We start from the raw sequence: 19,361 nt of genomic DNA, 5'->3' as shown, positions 1-19,361 counted from the left end.
GTATGAAACTGTCCTAAAATTAACACTTTAGGTATGACTCTGGGACGAAAAAAACTTCATGTACCAAATGTTGAAAACCATGAAACTTAAGGGTAGTAAACTGATATTTACCCTTAATTATTGTAGTTATTTCATATATAGGAGAACATTATCCTAAAAAAGTACGAGGTCAAGCAAGGTAAGGGGGCTACGATCCAACCACGTATCAATGAATGGGCATTTGTTTTTTATATATTTGATAGATAAAGTTTTACAGTTTCCACAAATGCTTTTGAATTGATTTATGCCTATTATGCCATGATTAAATAATGTTATAAGAAATGTTGAACTGTTGTGAAATGCTAAAATAATACTACGGGATGCGCAGGTAAGTTTACCTTGTTGATTAGAATTATTGAATCGTTATGGCATGATTGTATTTATGTAGTCTGCTTATCATTGCTGCACCCCGGTGTCAGTGCTCGTCCAAGGCCAAGGCCAGTCTTTCACATTTATGTTCACATTCGCACCGCACACTCGCCTTGGATCCAAGTAGGTGCCATTCATGTCGTACAAGTTGCAATAGGCAACTCCGACTCGTATGTGATCGCAAATAGCACTAGTCTTCACGTGATTGTAGCATTAGAGCGTATATTATGATGACACTCAGTCATGTCATACATGTTGTAGTAGGCAACTCCGACTTGTGTGCTAGCATAGATTGATGAGCATCAGTTCAATCGTACATGTTACATTAAACGACTCCGACTTTTGTGTTAGCATAGATCGAGGAGCATCTGATTTATTATGCTACTGTTTAGATATTGTGATTGGCATATTTCTGGAATTATTGTTGATTTGCATTTGATTTCATACTTATACGTATACGTAGTATGATTTTCGATTTTCTGGAAACTATACATGTTTTACAACGAGGGGTTAGTATGTTAAGAAAATAAATGTGTTTTATAATCCTTTGTTTTTGCCCACTCACCCTTCTGTTTTTCGCCTCACCAGGTCTTAGGTAGCTGAACTCTCTGTGGCATACGAGGAATCTCCGACGGTTCTGTCATATCTATAATTAAATGTAGGAGTTGTTCATGTTATGTATTAAGTACTTAACTAATTTCAACCGCATTACCTATGTCATATATGCTATGAACATTTGTGTATTATGGGTTTTTCCCACTACTGTGCACACACTTTATCAGCTTAAATAAATCCTAGTTTTGATTTAAATTTATTCATATTTTTATGCATCACTTTCCTTTATGGTTATATCACATTCGGGTGTCGGTTAGCACGCCTCGACTTCGATCGGGGTGTATCACTTCTAATTTTATTTTTTTTAATATTTGGAAGTACTTTTAAAAAAAGTATTGATGCTTTTTTAAGTGCTTATATCACACAAAATATAGTAGTAAGCGTCTTTGATAGTCAAGAAAGGGTTTTTCTTCATTCCATAAAAATCTCAAATAGACCGTATCTTCAGTCGATAAGCTTGACTGCATTTTAAAAATAATTATTGTTTTAAGAGTTGTATCTACATATGTATCATGTGTGTGTATACTCAATCTATAGTTTCTAATCTGAATTATTGGAATGTGTTAGCGATCGAGTTTGAATAATTTCTAGTACGCTGTTGGTGAGTGGACTAATTTTATTTTATGTTATTTTATTAATAGTGTGTATGTAAATATTTAGATGACGGTTTTAGACTTCATTCTTCAGTTCTACCATCATTTTTTCATTATTTGTTTTATAAACTTGAGTCTCAATATCAAAGTGAGAATTACGTGCGTGCTTCTTCTTATTTTAATAATATATATTTGCACTATTGAAAACCCAGTTCCTTTGTTCTTAATTCTTACTAAAATTTTCTCAACTTTTTCTTTTAATTAATAGTATATTATATTGCCTTCCCTTTCCAGATAGAATAATCACTTCAGAACGAGGAGCATTTTTGCTCATCTTCCTAAACTCTAAGCAGGGTCGGCCCTGAGAATTTAGAAGCTTTAGGTGAGCCTTCGAAGTGAGGTTCTAAAATTCTCTAATCTTCGGTTTTTTGTATATTGATTTGTATAAAAAAAATTTGCTAAATACGTAAAAAGTCCTATTTTCACATCAAATATCATTAACAATTAATATCAAAAGAAGATAAATATACAAACATTACACGATTCACTTTTTTTAAAACACAAATGTACTAAATCTTTGCAGTCAAGAGTTTAAGATTGAGAGTGAAGAACAACAAAACTTAATGATCAAGAGAGTAAATAACAATAACACTTGATTGACGAGTATAATAAATTCAATGCCAATTGTTTCTCTTATGTTTTTTTTTTCTTCTAAAATCAACATCACACTAATGAATTAAATATTAAAATAATCCATTGAATAAAAAGTTATTGAAAAGAAAAATATAAAATTCAAAGTTTTGATTACCTTAAAGTACAATCTTTAAGACCATATGATAGTTGGTTTAAACATTCAATAGAAATTGAGAGAATGGGAAGTTGGTTTAAACATTCGATAGAAATTGAGAGAATGAGAAGTTGAAAGAAAAAAGATTGCAAAGAGACGTTTTATAACTTTATATGCATTTAGACAAATGGATTGGCAGTAGATTTAAAAAACAAGAAAAATATAGTGACTAAAAAGACAGCTTTGTGTTTCGAACTCAACACCCTAAAGAAAAATGAAGCAACATTTCCACTGCACTAACAAATGAATTATGATATTTCTTACTATTTTTTTGTATTTATATGTTAATTAAAGGATATAAAATTTTTTTGGGAGCCCTTCCAAAGTGGGGGCCCTACGCGGGCACCTACTTGGGCTACCCTTAGGGCCGGCCCTGACTTTAAGTGTATGGTTAATCGTTTATTTTTTAATTGTCCCCGGAACGGTATATTCTATTAAACTTAGCGGAATATTCCCCGGTCTCCTAAGTGTCTCTGGTCGCTGGTGTCACCGCCTGCTACCTTCATAGCGTCCGGAATATGGGGATAATCACGAGAAAACTATGTAATTTTCAAAGCCTATAACTTCTTCATTCTCCACCAAATTCAATGATCTTGACATGAAAATATATCTACTCAACATGAGTAATCGACTTATGGCAGTTAGAGTTCTAACCTTGGCTGGAATCGACAAGAAAATCGTCGAAAAAGTCGCAGCTCAAAACAATAATGTAAAACTCACGTTTGGGCACAAATTTTCACTAATCGAATGGTGGGTTCACATTTGTAAGGACGAGAGAAAGGTTTTGATTGTGTTTTTGTGTTCGAACTCGCCTAAACGATGATGGGTGGTTGTTGGGTTTTCAAGGTGAAGGAAGAGAAAGTGAGAGAGTTGAGAAAGATGGAGAGAAACTGAGAAAGAAATGGTCAGAAAGATGGGGGTGGGCCCCACGTGGCACACACACCGAGTCAGAAAATGGTGATCAACATGTGACCAAATTAATGGTAAAATGACCAAAATAACCTTGAATCCAAGCTTTGTAGAATCTTCGTTCCAGCTCCCAATTGCATTATGCTCGTGCTCATGCTTCCGTACATCCAAATGTGCCACATTTTCGTGGAAAAACATGAAAGGATCTACAACGTTCATGTAGAACTCTACGTAGCCCAACATGGGCATTTTTGTCCTTTTACAAATTAAAAAATTATGCTAAAAATATACGCATCGTAACTACGAAATACGAAATATAAATAGTGAAATATGAAGATAGGATTTCACACCTATTTCCTAACCATAGTAACAAACAACATACAATTCAAACTTATCACCAAGTCAACTGTAGTCAGTGGAACGGTGAGTATAGTCGGACTTGCAAGTAGTGGTGTAAACACGGAAATTCCTGAAACAAACGAGACAATAACACGTGTACAAAATAATATTTTGTATTAATAATTTTGGGGTTACAATCTCTCTCAAATTTGATCATTTGATTCGATCTCCGTAAGATGTTGATTTGTGGATATGCAATTGATCCAAGGGGCGTCGAGGCTTGATCTTGGATGAATGTTTGGAAGTTTCTTCAAGAGCTGTTGGGGCTTGATCTTGAAGGTTGATGGATGAACGGGTCTTCAAGGGTTTTTGGGCTTGATCTTGAAGAACGGTTATGAACGGATCTTCAAGGGGCTTTTGGGCTTGATCTTGGAGAACAGTTGGATGCGTGGATTTGTTGATGTTGTTGATCCAAATGGCCGTTGGGGCTTGATCTTAGGATGAATAGATGATGAACAATGAACACTTTCTTCAAGGGTCGTCGGGGCTTGATCTTGAATTGGTGAAAGTTCTTCAAGGGTCGTCAGGGCTTGATCTTGAAGAAGGATTTGACGAAGAACGAAGAGGGATTTCTTAATCCTTTGGGATTTCTTGGGAATTTAGGAGGTCGGATGCTTGAAAGCTTTAGAACTTCAAAGCTTCAAGGATTTAGGGAATTCTCTTCCAATTTAGGAGTAGAGAAATGTATATCTCAATTCCCCCTAAAATGAATGAAATGGCTTCTATTTATAGAATTTTCCAAGGTCTAATTTTGAATATAATATTCAGATGAAATAAATCGTTTCTGACATGTGTTGCCATGTGTCCTGTTTGATGACTTTTTCGATTTATTTTGATTTTTCATTTAGTCACACGCTACGTGTAAAATTTATGTGACACGTAAGCGTTGAAATTGTAACTATTGGTCAACATTTATTTCACCGAAATTTCGATGTCTACAAGTGGTTCCAGGCAATAGCATGCTGGTGATTTGATGCATAAACGATGGTGGGTGCAGTTTATGCAAATACGAGTGCATGCTAGTTTAATTCAAGGATAGGGGTTGTGGAGAATGGGTGCTAGGCTTTTGGGCAAGAATCGGTGCGGTGCGTCAAGGTGCAGACTTTAGGTGTCGACTCGGCTCCGGTGCAATGTGGCTCCCGCGGTGCGACTTAGATACCACAATTTTGTTTTTTCGATTTAAGACAAAACCTAACAATGACAAATAGACAGATTGATACAAACAGAAGCAAATTAAACCCTGAATGATGAAACTTGCTTGGATACCAAGTTGAAAATAAACTGATGAACAAACGAAATATGAACCTTATTTTATTAACAGAAACGAATAAACAAAATTGTTGGAATGATTACAATTTACAAATTCATGGCTACATCTTGACTAACTTATTCTCTACTGCATAACAAAGCACTATTTATAATAAATTAACCCTATATAATCCCTAATAAGCAAGAAAACATAAACTTAACTCTAACAAGTTGGGTCAAAATTCAAATAGTAAAATAAATCTAAATGTTAATATTTTCCAATATTAAAAATATGGGATAAAATGGCTGCACAATAGTGAATTGTTCTATTAATTAATTTTGATTGTGTAGGAACAAATGATATTAATTGTTGAAGGGGAGATGCGAAAGGAAGTTTTGAATTTGGGTGGAGGAGATGGGGAAGACACAGCTTTGGATTTCGGGTGGGAGGACGAGGAAAAATAGGGTGGAGGGAGAATTATGGGTTTTTCATTTGGGTAATGTATTTTTTTTGTCAAAATTTGGGTGATGTTAGGGAAGACTAATTTTTTGAACTAAATTTAATAAACAAAATAATGTGATTGTTGATGGTTGATTTAGTACTTTTTCCCTACAGGGTTCAATTCGAAAGTAATCTATTATCACAAGGACCATGAAAAAAAATATAAGAATCCCACATCAAATGATTAAAAATTTAAACATGAATTATAATGTATGTTTGCTCTTGTAGTCAAAACAAGGCTGCTTGTGATAAACTCTTCCACCTATCTTGTTGTGCAAATAATTAGAGACAAATTGGAGTAATAAAATAAGTGTAATTAATTATGAACTGTTGCTCATTTCTCTAAAATCTTTTGACACATGACCTGCAGGTAGTTGCATCCTAGTCACACCCCAGGGTATAGATTAATTCCAGGTGAGCGGCTTAAGGAGTTAGATGATCATGAATTCATGAATCGGGTGCTAATTAGCCCAACAGGATTCTCTGGATTTTTTTGGTGAGGATTTTGGAGATCTATGAATTGTGTCTGTTCATCGTAAATCGTGTGGTCAGTTTTTGTCAGGTACTGTTTGTGTTTAATTTTAAATAAAAATATTTAAAATGATTTCTGACCATACGATGTACGATAAACGGACACAATTCACGTATCTTCGGAATCCTCACAAAGAGGATCCGGATTCCTAAGTAGCTAGTTGACTTTCAATTTAGTTTCCAGACTTCAAAATCAGCCATTTATATGACCGGACCGGCAAGAAAATGTGCGAAGTAAGGACCAACTAAACGAATCATTTCATAATCATTTTAATTGTTTTTTAATAATAGAGGAGAATACAAAAGAAAAATAATGGATGAATAACGAATGGTTATAGACATGTAAAAAAAATGTATAAAAAAAGGACACATAGCGAACATTAAAAACCAAAACAAAAATATATTTTGAGTTGCTTTTACTTTAAGATTTTGTTTTCATTTATTTCTTTCCCTCTTTCTCATCCATTTTCATCTCTCATTTCTCTCATATATACTTTCATCATATCTCAAGCAGAAAAAATGAAAAACTAAAAAACAAATAGTTATGAACCCTATAAGAGAAACTAACTGTGTTGGGGAAGATATAGGGTTCAAAGTCAACTACATACTGCAATGTTTTAATTTTCTTGAATAACAATGCGCGTGATTGAATTGAGATATTATTGTGTAATGAAATTAAGTTCTTCTAAAGCTGGCTAATTGGACTACCCTTGTTGTAAAAAGAAAAAAGAAAGCCAATTAAATCAACGTTTACGTTTGAACAAAAAAAAAAATTCAACGTTTACCTTGATGATGGAAGAGAAAAATATGAACAAATTAAGACCCGTAAGTGGAGAGATTAGAAGGAGACAAAGCACAGTGAAGCGACATGCATCATGGATGGGGTTCGGAATCTGCGGATCAGCTGAGGTTTTGGACCTGGGAATCTTCGGATCAGCTGAGGTTTTGGACCTGGATGACGCAATTCCGAAGACCTCATATCGCATGGCGTAGGCGGTGCTTGCGTCAGCACGGATGCGGGTTATTTATAAGTTCAGGTTTGTCCTGCGGTGACGCGTAGTTGAAGTTGTAACTAATTCTAGTTGTTAAAAGTATATATTTGGTCCAAAGAATCTTTGTTTAATCTTGATTTTAATATCATGTTCCATATGCTTAGTTTTGTGATGACGCATTTGGGCACTCAATTATATATTATAAACAAAACAATGAAGCGTGTTTACATAGTGGATAATTCTACTTCTATTTAATGCAAATATGTTGTTGATAAGCAGTTGATATTGGCAATATTATACATTGAACTTGATACTTTGACTTTTCTAATGTGAAATTGTTATTTTGTATGAAACACTTCAGCTTATAAGTACTTTTATTATACGTGTGTTTTATTATAAACACGTCGATTTTTTTTTAGAAAAAAAGCTTGAAATGCTTTCTAAAAAAGTATTTGGCATGTGATTTTTTTTTAATCAGATAAAATATAGCAATAATTGTATTTGATAATAGGAAAAGTTTTTTTTTTTTTTTTTGCATTCCAAAAACATCTCAAATAGACTATATAATCAATAAGCCTGACTGCACTTTTATAAATAATCGTTAGTTCTTTAAAGATTTGTGTTACATCTGAATGATTGTAATGGGTTGACGATTGAGTTTGAATAATTCCTAGTAATTTGCTAGTGAGTGCATTGACTAATTTTTTATTAGGCTCGAATTGAGTGGACTAATTCATATAAGGGAAATTTTGAAAGAGATCCAATTTTATAGCCCATTTTTTAAAATAAGTACAATTTTTAGTGACTTTTGATTTTTGAAATAGGTCCAATTTTTAATCCAATTGGACCCATATCAAAGGACTCCTTCATACTAATAGTGTGTACGTATGTGCATATTTAGATGACGGTTTTGGACTTCATTGCTTGTTTAAATCTTGAGTCACCATATCAAAGTGAGAAACATGTGCGTGCTTCTTCTTATTTTAATAATAGAGGCATGTTGATATATATATATATATATATATGCACTACTGAAAACCTAGTTCCTTTGTTCTTTATTCTTTATAAACTATAGGAACTTACCCTTTTAATTAATAGTATATTGCCTTCCCTCTCATATAATAATCACATCAGAATCTTCGAATCCTTTTCCTAACCAAATTTATAGTATTTTTCGTTCTCTCTCACTGTTATATGAAAGCTTATGGTTAATTTTGACAAAAGGTGCTTAGATAATGTATGTGTTTGAGTGTAGATGAGAATCGTTATCCATGCGTTATATGCATAAGTGACGTTCTGTTGATATATTCTACTATTTTATGAGACGTCTGTATATGCTCGTGCATCTGCAAAATCTTTGTACGGATGTCTTTTTTGAATTTGTTATGAAATTGTCCATGGACCAAAACATAAAGTTTGGTTTGAAGGAATGTAGTATGAAATTAATTGGTTAGGCACGTCCATTTCATCCATGCAAATGAATTCATCCTCGGAGTTCAATTCTCAAATTGTAGATATTCAACAATTTGACTCATTATTTGGGAAACCCTTCAGACTTGGGATCTCGAACATAGAAATGATAAGAAAAAACTAAAAAAAAAACTCATATTTGAAATGTAAACAAGGAGTTTAGGATTGTGGAACCAGTACCACTTTTGAACTCTAAACTTTAAACTCTGAATTTACAGCTCAAACCTACATCTTGACGGGTAAAATAAGTATAGTATAAATCATACGTGTGACGAGATTAATTCAATGTAATCTATGTTTGGTAAATAAAATGAACTATAATTCAATCGTTTTGCAATCTTGTGGGTTACCTAGATAACACGTCATTAACGAGAGTCGAATCTAACAACACTTACTTACAAGTAAAGATGAATACTAATAAATCGTACCATTAAATTTCATCGAATTATTAATCCTTAGAAAACATATGATAACGAATCTCAATTACTAAGCTCCAACTCAAGACTTGGGGCACAAACTCAAGACCTTGGTGCTCAGCTCACGATACTTTTAACTCGGGACCTATGTTACATCAAAGATTGCATGTTATTAAAACTATTGAAATTCAATATAATCAGTCCTTCGACAACAATCAAATTCAATTCTAGGCACTAAAGAGTGCTTACATACAAAGAATAGGAATTTGAATTATTTTGATTCTTGAGTTATGTGCGTTTACTAAAATATGAGTAAGAGAAATATTTCATTCTTTTACCTTTCCATGTTTTTACTTACGCATAAAAGATTTGAAAAGTGTAAGTATTCTCTGGAAATCAATAGTCAAATAAACGAGTGTGAATAAGAAGATACAACGACAATAATTGATATTCACCGATAATAATAAAAGGAAAACTAATGAAAATAGTTTGAAAGTTTTGAGTTTTAATGATAAGAACAAAATAAAGGGTAAAATAAATAGTACTATGATTGATTTTTTAGTGTAAAAATGTAATTTTTCGTTAAAATGAATAATACCGAGAGTTTTTCGTTAAAATTTCTTAATAATAAATGGGAATTTAGCGAGTCCAAAATTTTCCCAAATAAGGCCCTTTGCCTAATTTGGTATCCAACCTTTCTTTTCCAGAAGGAAGAAAAAACAGGGAGGGAAATAAATGGAGCGCACGAGGAACAAATAACACACGTGCTTCCAAACCCATCTCTCAACCCCGCGTAAAAATTCGTACCACCACTCTCTGAAGCCGCCAGTTGTCCTTCAAACCGATCCGGACGCGCTAAAACAGTCAACTCTCTTCCCACGCCCCCAACTCCCCCACATATATATACTCACCAGCCGCAAATTCCCTAAACCCCAACGACAACAAAATCCACCCTCAAGAACAAACAATTACTTATCGCAAAAGCACTTCCCACTACAAGTCCATCCACTTCTCCTAAATCTTTAATACGTCGTCGTCGTCCATGGTGAAGCAGACGATTGGGAAGCCCTCCGAGCGAAACGACATCAAGTACAAGGGCGTCCGCAAGCGCAAGTGGGGCAAATGGGTGTCGGAAATCCGCCTCCCCAACAGCCGGGAGCGAATCTGGTTGGGATCCTACGACGCGCCCGAAAAGGCAGCGCGTGCCTTCGACGCGGCCCTCTTTTGCTTGCGCGGCCGCACTGCCAAGTTTAATTTCCCCGACAACCCGCCTGAGATTTCGGGGGGAAGGTCCCTGAGCGCGGCCCAGATCCAGACCGAGGCGGCGAGGTTCGCGAATTCGGAGCTTCCGAGGAGCCACCAGTCGATGTCGGAGTTTCAGGCGGAGTCTCAGTCGATGTCGGAGTTGCAGGCGGAATCTCAGTCGATGTCGGAGTTGCAGGCGGAGTCCCAGTCTCCGTCCGTGTCGGAGGGGAGTGGGACCGTCTTCGTGGACAGCGAATTTCTAGTGAGTCCAAACGATTCGTTTTCGGACCCTTTTAGCACATTCGGGTCGGGTAATTACGCTACGGAGTACGGGTTGTTTGCGGGTTTTGATGAAATGAACTATCAGTTTTTCAGTCCAGCTGCGGCGGTGCCAACGCCGGTCGTTGATTACTACGTGGAAGAGAACTTGGACGGTCAGTTTTTCAGTCCGGCCCAGCAGTCTTTCCTCTGGAATTTCTAGAGACGTACAGAGTACAAATTAACGTTATTTTTTTTCTTTAAGGGAAACAAATTAAAGTCAATTAAAAAAAGAAAACGATTCAAATTTTTCAACGGGTCGGAGCCCCGGACAGTTTTTGTTTCTGGAGCTTTATTAAAAACCCGGATTATGGGTGAACCGATTTTTGTGCGGCCATCCCCTTGATTGAATTCGTTGTTCATGTTATAGAGTTTTGTGACTATTGTATTTCTTCATTGAAACTCGTGTGTAACAAAGTGACCGCGTTGTTAGCCTATTAGTTCAGCTTACTTATGCTCTTCAATTTTTATTTTTATTAATAGCAGTGTTGCTACATTAAACTAAATAAAAAGGAAAGAGAATTTAAACTCATAACATAATATATAAAAGGAAATAATACCTTCTTCTTCAAGTCAGGCCACTACTTGCAATTCTATTTTTTAAGCTCTCGATAAAGAAACTTGTGTTTAAAAAAATGACCGTTGTTAGCCAACTAGTTCAGCTTACATATGCTATTCAAATTTTATTTTATTAAAAGCGGTGTTACTACATTAAACTAAATAAAAAAGAAAGAGAATTCAAACTCATAACACAATATATAAAAAGAAAAATACGTTGTTCTTCAAGTCAGTTCACTACTTACAATCCTATTGTTTAATGTTAGAAGAAGAATGAGCCACCATTGAAAAAGGGCATTATCCCAATGTATACCACACTCTAATTTCCAGAATAAAATTTCGAAACAGGAAATGCACCCACGTTTTAATCAAGTCATGCATCTTCTGTAATATCTCAATCCAAATCCAAAGGATCCAGCAGTAGTGATAGTGAAGGGGCAACCCACCAATTGCACCGTACGTGCATGCTTCTATCCAAATTCAACTATCCGACAAAACAGTATTATGAAATCACATATTATTCTATGATTGTAATACGATATGTGACATGTTAAAAAAATGTTAGACGTTACTAATTCACTTGTAACATGCAGTATAATTGTACTTGTTATTGAAAATGTTCTAGATTTAGAATGTGTTTGAACCTAGATATGTAGGCTTGGTAGGTAACGCAGGTATCGAACCATATTCGACCTCAGTCTCATCCGTGATAGTCTTCATTGGAGATTTGACTTGAAACCGGAATCAAGACCCATCTAAAAAAACTAAATGAACCACAAATTCACCCGTATTTGCTCCGTATTAGCTTGTAGCTGGGTTTTCTTTGCCCCGGCTTTGCTTTGTAATGATGTTCTCTCTATCAATGCAATTTCTATCGTCTCTTTCAAATAAAAAGAGAGAAAATTAACAAGTTTTGTTAAAGGACCAGAAATCAATTGTTAAATAACTTAAATTGATTATTATTGAAAGTTAAAAAATGTCATCCTTCAACAATATATAGGCACGCACAACAGAGTTTATCATGCTTTGAGATTTAAATTACTAAAATATATATATATAATTGAGACAGAAGAAAATGAAGAATATAAATTAAAAGAAATAAAAATTTTATATTTGCAAAATAAAGCGGCAGTGCCTTTGATCGAACACCGACTACAGTCACTACACTGATAGAAACCCTAGCTAATTAATCTAACCCTTGCTACTTAGATCATCAAGCTAGCTAGTACTAAACTGATCACATAACACAAAATTATTAAGAAAAATCTAAACTCTGTTAGCAAACAGCTTCCACAGCCAGCCTCTTCACGGCATCACCGCAGTTTGTCAAGCCAAATTTGCTCTCAGAAACATTGATCAAGCACTTCTCCTTGCCCACGCATTCCTACAAAATCATTAGGGAAAAGAAATAGGAATTACATAGATATAATATAAATAGAAAATTAGGGTTCATAAAATTCAAGTTCACAGAAAATTAAAGTGTTCAGAAAAAAAGACTTGCCTTTTTAAGGATCGACAATGCACGTCCAGAATCACAGCTGCCTTTCTCAAATGATCCACAGGTTCCTTGGGAATTACCAAAGCTAGCGAACTTGATTGCAGAAATGGGACGACCTTCGCATGCCAATTCCACTGTGTGCTTCTCGTATGCATGGGCACAGACGGTTCCAACTTGGATGGTTTGGAAATTCACAAGAGATGGATTGCCACCAAACTCCTCAAACAACACAATTGCATTTTCTCCATCTTCCATAAATGATCGAGGAACGTGGTACCTTCAATACAATTAAAAGCAATTAAAACTGTGATCGTTATTAAACTGTCAAGTAAATAAACATGAAAGCGCAAACTATAAAGTTCTTACCATCTTTGGGTAGGATTGCCACAATTGAAGGAACACTTGTTGTTGTCATATGTACCACGGTAGTCACAAGCATCGAGACTACAATCAGTATCATATGACAAATAACTCGGCCAATACCGGCCAATACTATGGCCATTGATCCAAGCGTGACCCTTTCCCAAACCTTGTAAGTCCACCACAACTGGATCAGTTCCAAGAGGAGCTTTGAAAGTTGCCTAAACAAAATCAAACAACAACAATTGTTATTAACTTTGTCAGTTTATTAATTAGTGATATATATGAGTTAAATATATATGTGTACATAGTAGGTTTAATTACCTTGTACCATGTCAGCATCCGGTTAATGGGTAAGTTTTCCGTTGACCACTTAGTAGCGTAACGAGAATCGGTGCTAAAAAGCTTGTTTTTCAAACCATGAAGTCCAACCTTGTACGACCATTTGTGTGCTGATAGATCCTTGATCACAATCTCATCACCATTTTGTCCCACCAGTACAACTGGACCAGAAATTCCAGTTTTGATCTCTTCAAATCCACCTCCGTAATTCTGGTTATCATTCAAATCATGATTCAAAGTTTCAAATTAAATGAAATAATTAATGACAATTAAGTAATTAATTTTAACAATCCAATAATACTAACCGGAAATCCAACAGTAGCACTCAACAATGAAATAATGTTCTTTCCAGGATGCAACTTGACACTCTTCTCAAAAACATAGTTGTAGACGTTGTATTGAGCCCATTGAGAACCTATTTGCACCAAGGATATACAAGGAAATAAATAACTATAAAACAACAAATTTATTAGTATATTTAAGATTAATCAAGAAACAATATTTGTATGTCTTACCAACATATTCTCCATTAACATATGCATGAAGAATGAAACCAGTGCCATTGACCCTTAGAGTCATGTTCTTACTCCAAATTGGATCATCTTTCTTGAGATGAACACTGCCAAAAATCCAAGATAAATAAAATGAGTAAACCAAAATACAAAATATATTAGAAGAAAAGGACAAATGGAAAATTAAAATTAAAATATCCACTGTACCTTGTCATGTACCAAAGATAATCACTAGCATCATCTCCAGCAACCTTTTGATCCAAAAGTTGATTTGCAGTAATTTCTCCCTTTGCAAGGACTCTGGTGTCATCAATGGTCTCGGGCCTCCACGACCAAGCAAGTGATTCGGGTTCATCTTCAGCCTTGTTCCCTACCTTCACCTTAACTGTTGTTTGTGTGTTGACCTAAACCAGGTAAAAGAAGTTCAGAAATACTTAATAAACCAGACTCTATGTGTTTACACACACAGTGAAAGTTAATTGTTCATACCTTTGCAGTGTTATATCCTTCTGTTTTGCAATCAGGAAGAATACTAACAGACCAAGCAGGAATGGTGTATGTATTCCCTTGAAAAGTGATTGTAGCATCAGTGGTGCTATTTGCATTGCCCAAAAAGCAGCTTGATGACTCATTTGTTGCATACACAGTGGCCTAAAATATATATGCACATATCGATCCTATCAATTTGAAATTCTACAAAACTTTGGTTTATTAGTTATATCAATTCAAAAGGATAATCTTACTGAAACAGAATTGTCAAAATTTGTGGTTGTAACATTCCCATGTGTGAGAGTATACTCCATGGATTTCAAAATCTGATGGAGTTCTTTCAAATGCCCCCATTTTGGTTGGTTCAAGTTGCCTATAAAATGAGATAATAGTAAGAACTAAGAAGTTAAAGAGCCAAACACAAGGCCATGTTTAGAACTTAAATTTGAGTATTTGCTTACCATATTCGTCGAGAGGAGCATCGTAATCATAAGTAGTAGTGACGTACGCAGCTGCTGTTCGGCCAAAGTTTGTTCCACCATGATACTTAAAGAAAAAACATAAATCATGTTAGAAAGAATTAAATTACAATGAACCAAAATACAATTTAATCTAATTAATTAATGTGCCAACCATGTAGTAGTTCTGAAATGTGCCTCCAAGCTGGAAAAATCTTGCAACAGAGAAAGCAAGATCCTCAGCAGTCCTAAGCGGATCTTTGCCTCCCCAACTCTTAAACCTACAGTAACATTATATAGATTTAGAAAATTAGGTCGTACCCAGTGCACAAGGCTCCCGCTTTACGCAGGGTCTGGGAGAGGTGAATGTCGGCTAGCCTTACCCCCATTTATGGAGAGGCTGCTCCCAAGTCTCGAACCCGAGACCTACCTCTCATGGGCGAAGGCACTTGCCATCACACCAAGTGCGACCTCAGATTTAGAAAATTAGGTAACAAAACAAAAATAATATATCATAAAATTGATTCAATTAGTATTAATTCCAGAACTTACCATCCAGTCCAATTTTCGGTCCACATCTTGGGACTGTTCTCATTATTTGGAGTAAATGAATCACAGTACCAACCATTGCATGTGTTCATCTGATAACAAAGATATATAAATAAGTAACAATTATAAACACTAAAAATTAAGAAAGAAAAAAAGAATATTGTACCATTGGTTGAGGAGCATCACTTTGTTGGCACATAATCCATGGAACTCCAATGTCGAGAGATTGGGCAAAATTTGCACACCAGTTCATATATGCTTTACCAGCATCTCCATAGTATGATTGCACATTTCCGTATTCATTTTCAATCTAACAAAATTACGGCCAATTTATCACAACAAATTTATATTTTGATACCTAATATGATGAAATCGAATTATATGCATATATATTACCTGAGCAATAATAATTGGGCCACCTTGAGATGCAAAAAGCTTTTCTTTTTTCATCATATCAACAATCAATGTGGTAAAATTCTTCATCTCATTCTGCAAAAGATAAGAATGTTTAAATGTTTCATCATAGTTGTAAAATTCTTCATCTCGTTCTGCAGAATGTTTAAGTGTTGCGACTTGTATAACAAAATTAGTTTTGCGTAAACTAAAAGTCACTGCGATTAATTACCATGTAGACATCATTTGCGGTTCGGATCTCACAGCCAGGCAAGTTGTGCAGCCAAACGGGAAGTCCTCTGATTATTACATCCAGAGAGTTAAATTGTATCCAAATAGTTAAATTGTGTTTGGTACAAAATATTATGTAAAGCTATATGATATGTTGACAAAAAAATGTACCCGTAATTCCATTCGGCACAAACATATGGACCAATTCGAAGAACAGCATAAAGTCCTTCATCTTGAACTGTTTTGAGAAATCTAACAAGGTCAAGATTCCCAGTAAAATCATACTGACGACGAACTGGCTCATGCACATTCCAGAAGACATAAGTCTCAATTGTGTCTAGTCCACCCTCCTTGGACTTCTTAATCAAGTCTGGCCACATCTGTGTACAACATGATAAATTCGTTTATAAAAAGAACATGAAAAACACCAAGTTAGAGTGTACTAGTTGAAGACGACGAGTAAGATTACTTGTGGTGTGCTTCGAGGATAGTGGATTGAACCCGAAAGCAACAGTCGCCTTTTACCATCGATTGTGATGGCTCTCCCATCATGAGAAACATCAGTAGCTTTAGCATAAAAGCTTAAAAGGATCACAGAAAAACAGAAACAAAACGCAAAACTAAAAGAGTTGGAAAAAGCCATCGTCAGAATAACAAGAGAACAGTGTGAGGGAATGAGGAGGAGATGTCCTCTATTTATAAGCGTTGGAGTAAAGAAAAAAAATTCTTAGACAAAATGTGTTTTATCAAAACTAAACTACTGATATTTTAAGAATATTTGGATAACAATAAGTTTCCATCGGATAGAATGTCAGAATAATATCAAAAATCAAACACTTTGATATCCAATATATATCCAGACTTGAAGTTATCTAAATTTTAAAGTTCAGCGATGGATATAATTTTAGATAAAATTACCATAAACTGGATCTGTACCAAGCGTTTTCGTGTTTTTTCATAATTAGTTGACATCTTGACAAATATCACTATCAAATAGAGAGTTTGCTGAGGCTGGGTGAGTTTTTGTGGAGTCTTTTTAATTGGATGCTATTTATTAGCTAATTAGTCTTATCGTTTTACTATTCTGTCGTAAAAAGAAAATGAAATGTCAATAGTTTAACGCAAGTACAGATTTTCGTTAGGGCAAAAAAAAAAAAACATTTGAATGATATTTAGTTATAGGGAGTTTTAATAAAAAGAGTTTCTTCAAACTTTTTATTAACCAAAAACCATCTACTAACTTTATTTAATAAAAAAAACTTAAATTTTAATGTAAAGGACTTAAATTAAATTTTAATGTAAAGAACTTAAATTTTAGGGTAAAAAACTGTTTACTACCCTTATGTTTCATGGTTATCAACATTTAGTACATCAAGTTTTTTTTCGTCTCAGAGTCATACCTAAAGTGTAAATTTTGGGACAGTCTCATACATCCGTTAGTCAAATTGTTAAATTTGCCGTTAATTGTGACGTGGCGCCCATGTGGACAATGACGTGGCGCCATGTGTCAGCCACGTTTTTTTTTGTGACACATTTTTTTTTTCTTTCTTTCTTCTTCTTCTTCTTCTTTCTTCTTTCTTCTTCTTCTTCTTCTTCTTCTTCCACCCGACTGCAAACTTTTTTTTTTTTTTCTTCCTCCTTCTCCTTCCCCCTTCCTCCTTCTTCCTTCCCCTTCTTCTCCTTCTTCCTTCTTCTTCCTTCTCCTTCTCCTTCTCCTTCTCCTTTTTCTTCCTCCGAATTTGGGGATTTTTTTTTTCTCTTTCTTCTTCTTCTTCTTCCACCCGACTGCAAACTTTTTTTTTTTTTTTTTTCTTCCTCCTTCTCATTCTTCCTTCCTCCTTCTTCCTTCCCCTTCTTCTCCTTCTTCCTTCTTCTTCCTTCTCCTTCTCCTTCTCCTTCTCCTTTTTCTTCCTCCGAATCTGGGGATTTTTTTTTTTTTTGTTTTCTCTTTCTTCTTCTTCTTTCTTCTTTCTTCTTCTACTTCTTCTTCCACCCGACTGCAAACTTTTCTTCCTTCTTCTTCCTTCTCCTTCTTCCTTCTTCTTCCTTCTCCTTCTCCTTCTCCTTTTTCTTCCTCCGAATCTGGGGAATTTTTTTTTTCCTGCTTCCTTCTCCTTCCTCCTTATTCCTTCTTCTTCTTCTTCTTCTTCTTCTTCTTCTTCCTCCGAATCTGCCCAGATTCGTTTTTTTTTTTTTCCTTCTTTCTTCTTCTTCCTCCTTCTTCCTTCTTCCTTCTTCCTTCCCCTTCTTCTCCTTCTCCTTCTTTTTCTTCTTCTTCTTCCTCCGAATCTGGGGAATTTTTTTTTTTTTTTTTTTTTTTTCTTCTTCTTCCTCCTTCTTCCTTCTCCTTCCTCCTTCTACTTCTTCTTCTTCTTCTTCTTCCTCCGAATCTGCCCAGATTCGCCTTTTTTTTTTTTTTTTTTTTTTTCTTCTTTCTTCTTCTTCTTCTTCCTCCGACTGCAACTTTTTTTCTTTTCTTTTTTTCCTTCCTTCTTCTTCTTCCTTCTTCTTCTTCATCTTCCTCAAAAAAAAAAAAAAAAAAAAAAAAAAACCGAATCTAGGCAGATTCGGAGGAAGAAGAAGAAGAAGGAAGAAAGAGGAAGAAGGAGGAAGAAAAAAAAAACTTCCCCAGATTCGGAGGAAGAGAAGGAAGAAGGAGAAGAAGGGGAAGGAAGGAGAAGGAGGAAGGAAAAAAAAAATGTTGCAGTCGGGTGGAAGACGAAGAAGAAGAAGAAGAAGAAAAGAAGAAAGAAAAAAAAAAAAAAAAAAAAAAACGTGGCTGACACGTGGCGCCCAGTCATTGTCCACATGGGCGCCAGGTCACAATTAACGGCAAATTTAACAGTTTGACTAACGGATGTATGAGATTGTCCCAAAATTTACACTTTAGGTATGACTCTGAGACGAAAAAAACTTGATGTACTAAATGTTGAAAACCATGAAACATGAGGGTAGTAAACAGTCTTTTACCCTAAATTTTAATAAAAAAGGATAAAAACTAAAAGAAAAAAGCCCAACAATAAAACCCCACGTGCAAAATAAAATTTTATTTTCCAGCCATTCCCCTAACTTCCGTTAGGCGTGTTAGAATTATTTAGAATTAAACTTTCATTTATTTACGAATATGCCATTGCCTCATTAAAGCCTAAAAATCACATAAAAATTTAAAATAAAGTTAAACATTTTCTTAAGGATACGAATCAACACCCAATGTAATTAATTAGCTCCTAATGGTAAACCAGTTGAAACCAGCGGAAAGGATATGTTTGTGAAAATTAACATGGATGGAGTCTATGTTACCTCTTCAAGTTTTCTGTCATCTAAAGACTCTGCTGCCTTGGAAAATATCTTGAGAGTTAGAGCTAATGGCACCTTACAATTACAAAGACATAAACCTTTTGTATAATTATAGCAAATAGTAAACATAATCATGTATGAATTATAATTTTTACCATATCTTTTTTTCTTTCTTCTACTA

General features: G+C 35.0%; 2 protein-coding genes across 2 annotated transcripts; one reads left to right on the top strand and one right to left on the bottom strand.

Annotated features, from left to right (window-relative positions):
• Positions 1-9,844: 9,844 nt before the first annotated feature.
• LOC126606021 (ethylene-responsive transcription factor ERF017-like) lies at positions 9,845-10,943 on the top strand. Its single transcript, XM_050273482.1, has one exon. It carries the CDS (start codon positions 9,973-9,975, stop codon positions 10,654-10,656), a length of 684 nt encoding a protein of 227 aa, XP_050129439.1. The 5' UTR covers positions 9,845-9,972; the 3' UTR covers positions 10,657-10,943.
• A 1,191-nt stretch (positions 10,944-12,134) lies between these two features.
• Positions 12,135-16,674, bottom strand: LOC126605922 (beta-galactosidase 15-like). Its single transcript, XM_050273375.1, has 17 exons — positions 16,353-16,674; positions 16,055-16,263; positions 15,885-15,951; positions 15,656-15,748; positions 15,426-15,569; positions 15,263-15,351; positions 14,886-14,991; positions 14,714-14,798; positions 14,507-14,625; positions 14,253-14,414; positions 13,971-14,167; positions 13,767-13,870; positions 13,557-13,666; positions 13,234-13,461; positions 12,916-13,130; positions 12,553-12,826; positions 12,135-12,435 (listed from the first exon to the last, which is right to left on the bottom strand). Exons 1-17 carry the CDS (start codon positions 16,524-16,526, stop codon positions 12,328-12,330), a joined length of 2,484 nt encoding a protein of 827 aa, XP_050129332.1. The 5' UTR covers positions 16,527-16,674; the 3' UTR covers positions 12,135-12,327.
• Between the last annotated feature and the right edge of the window lie 2,687 nt (positions 16,675-19,361).

This window comes from Malus sylvestris, chromosome 15, assembly GCF_916048215.2.
Source record: "Malus sylvestris chromosome 15, drMalSylv7.2, whole genome shotgun sequence".
Taxonomy (NCBI): Eukaryota; Viridiplantae; Streptophyta; class Magnoliopsida; order Rosales; family Rosaceae; genus Malus; species Malus sylvestris.
This window is presented reverse-complemented; position numbering and strand designations above follow the sequence as displayed.

Excerpts from the sequence above, each read along its gene's own strand:
- LOC126606021 (XM_050273482.1), top strand. The coding sequence starts at position 9,973 with ATGGTGAAGCAGACGATTGGGAAGCCCTCCGAGCGAAACGACATCAAG.
- LOC126605922 (XM_050273375.1), bottom strand. The coding sequence starts at position 16,526 with ATGGCTTTTTCCAACTCTTTTAGTTTTGCGTTTTGTTTCTGTTTTTCT. Across the intron at positions 14,415-14,506 it reads ATTTTGACAATTCTGTTTCA|GCCACTGTGTATGCAACAAA; the intron begins GTAAGATTATCC and ends TATATATTTTAG. Across the intron at positions 12,436-12,552 it reads CATTGTCGATCCTTAAAAAG|GAATGCGTGGGCAAGGAGAA; the intron begins GCAAGTCTTTTT and ends ATGATTTTGTAG.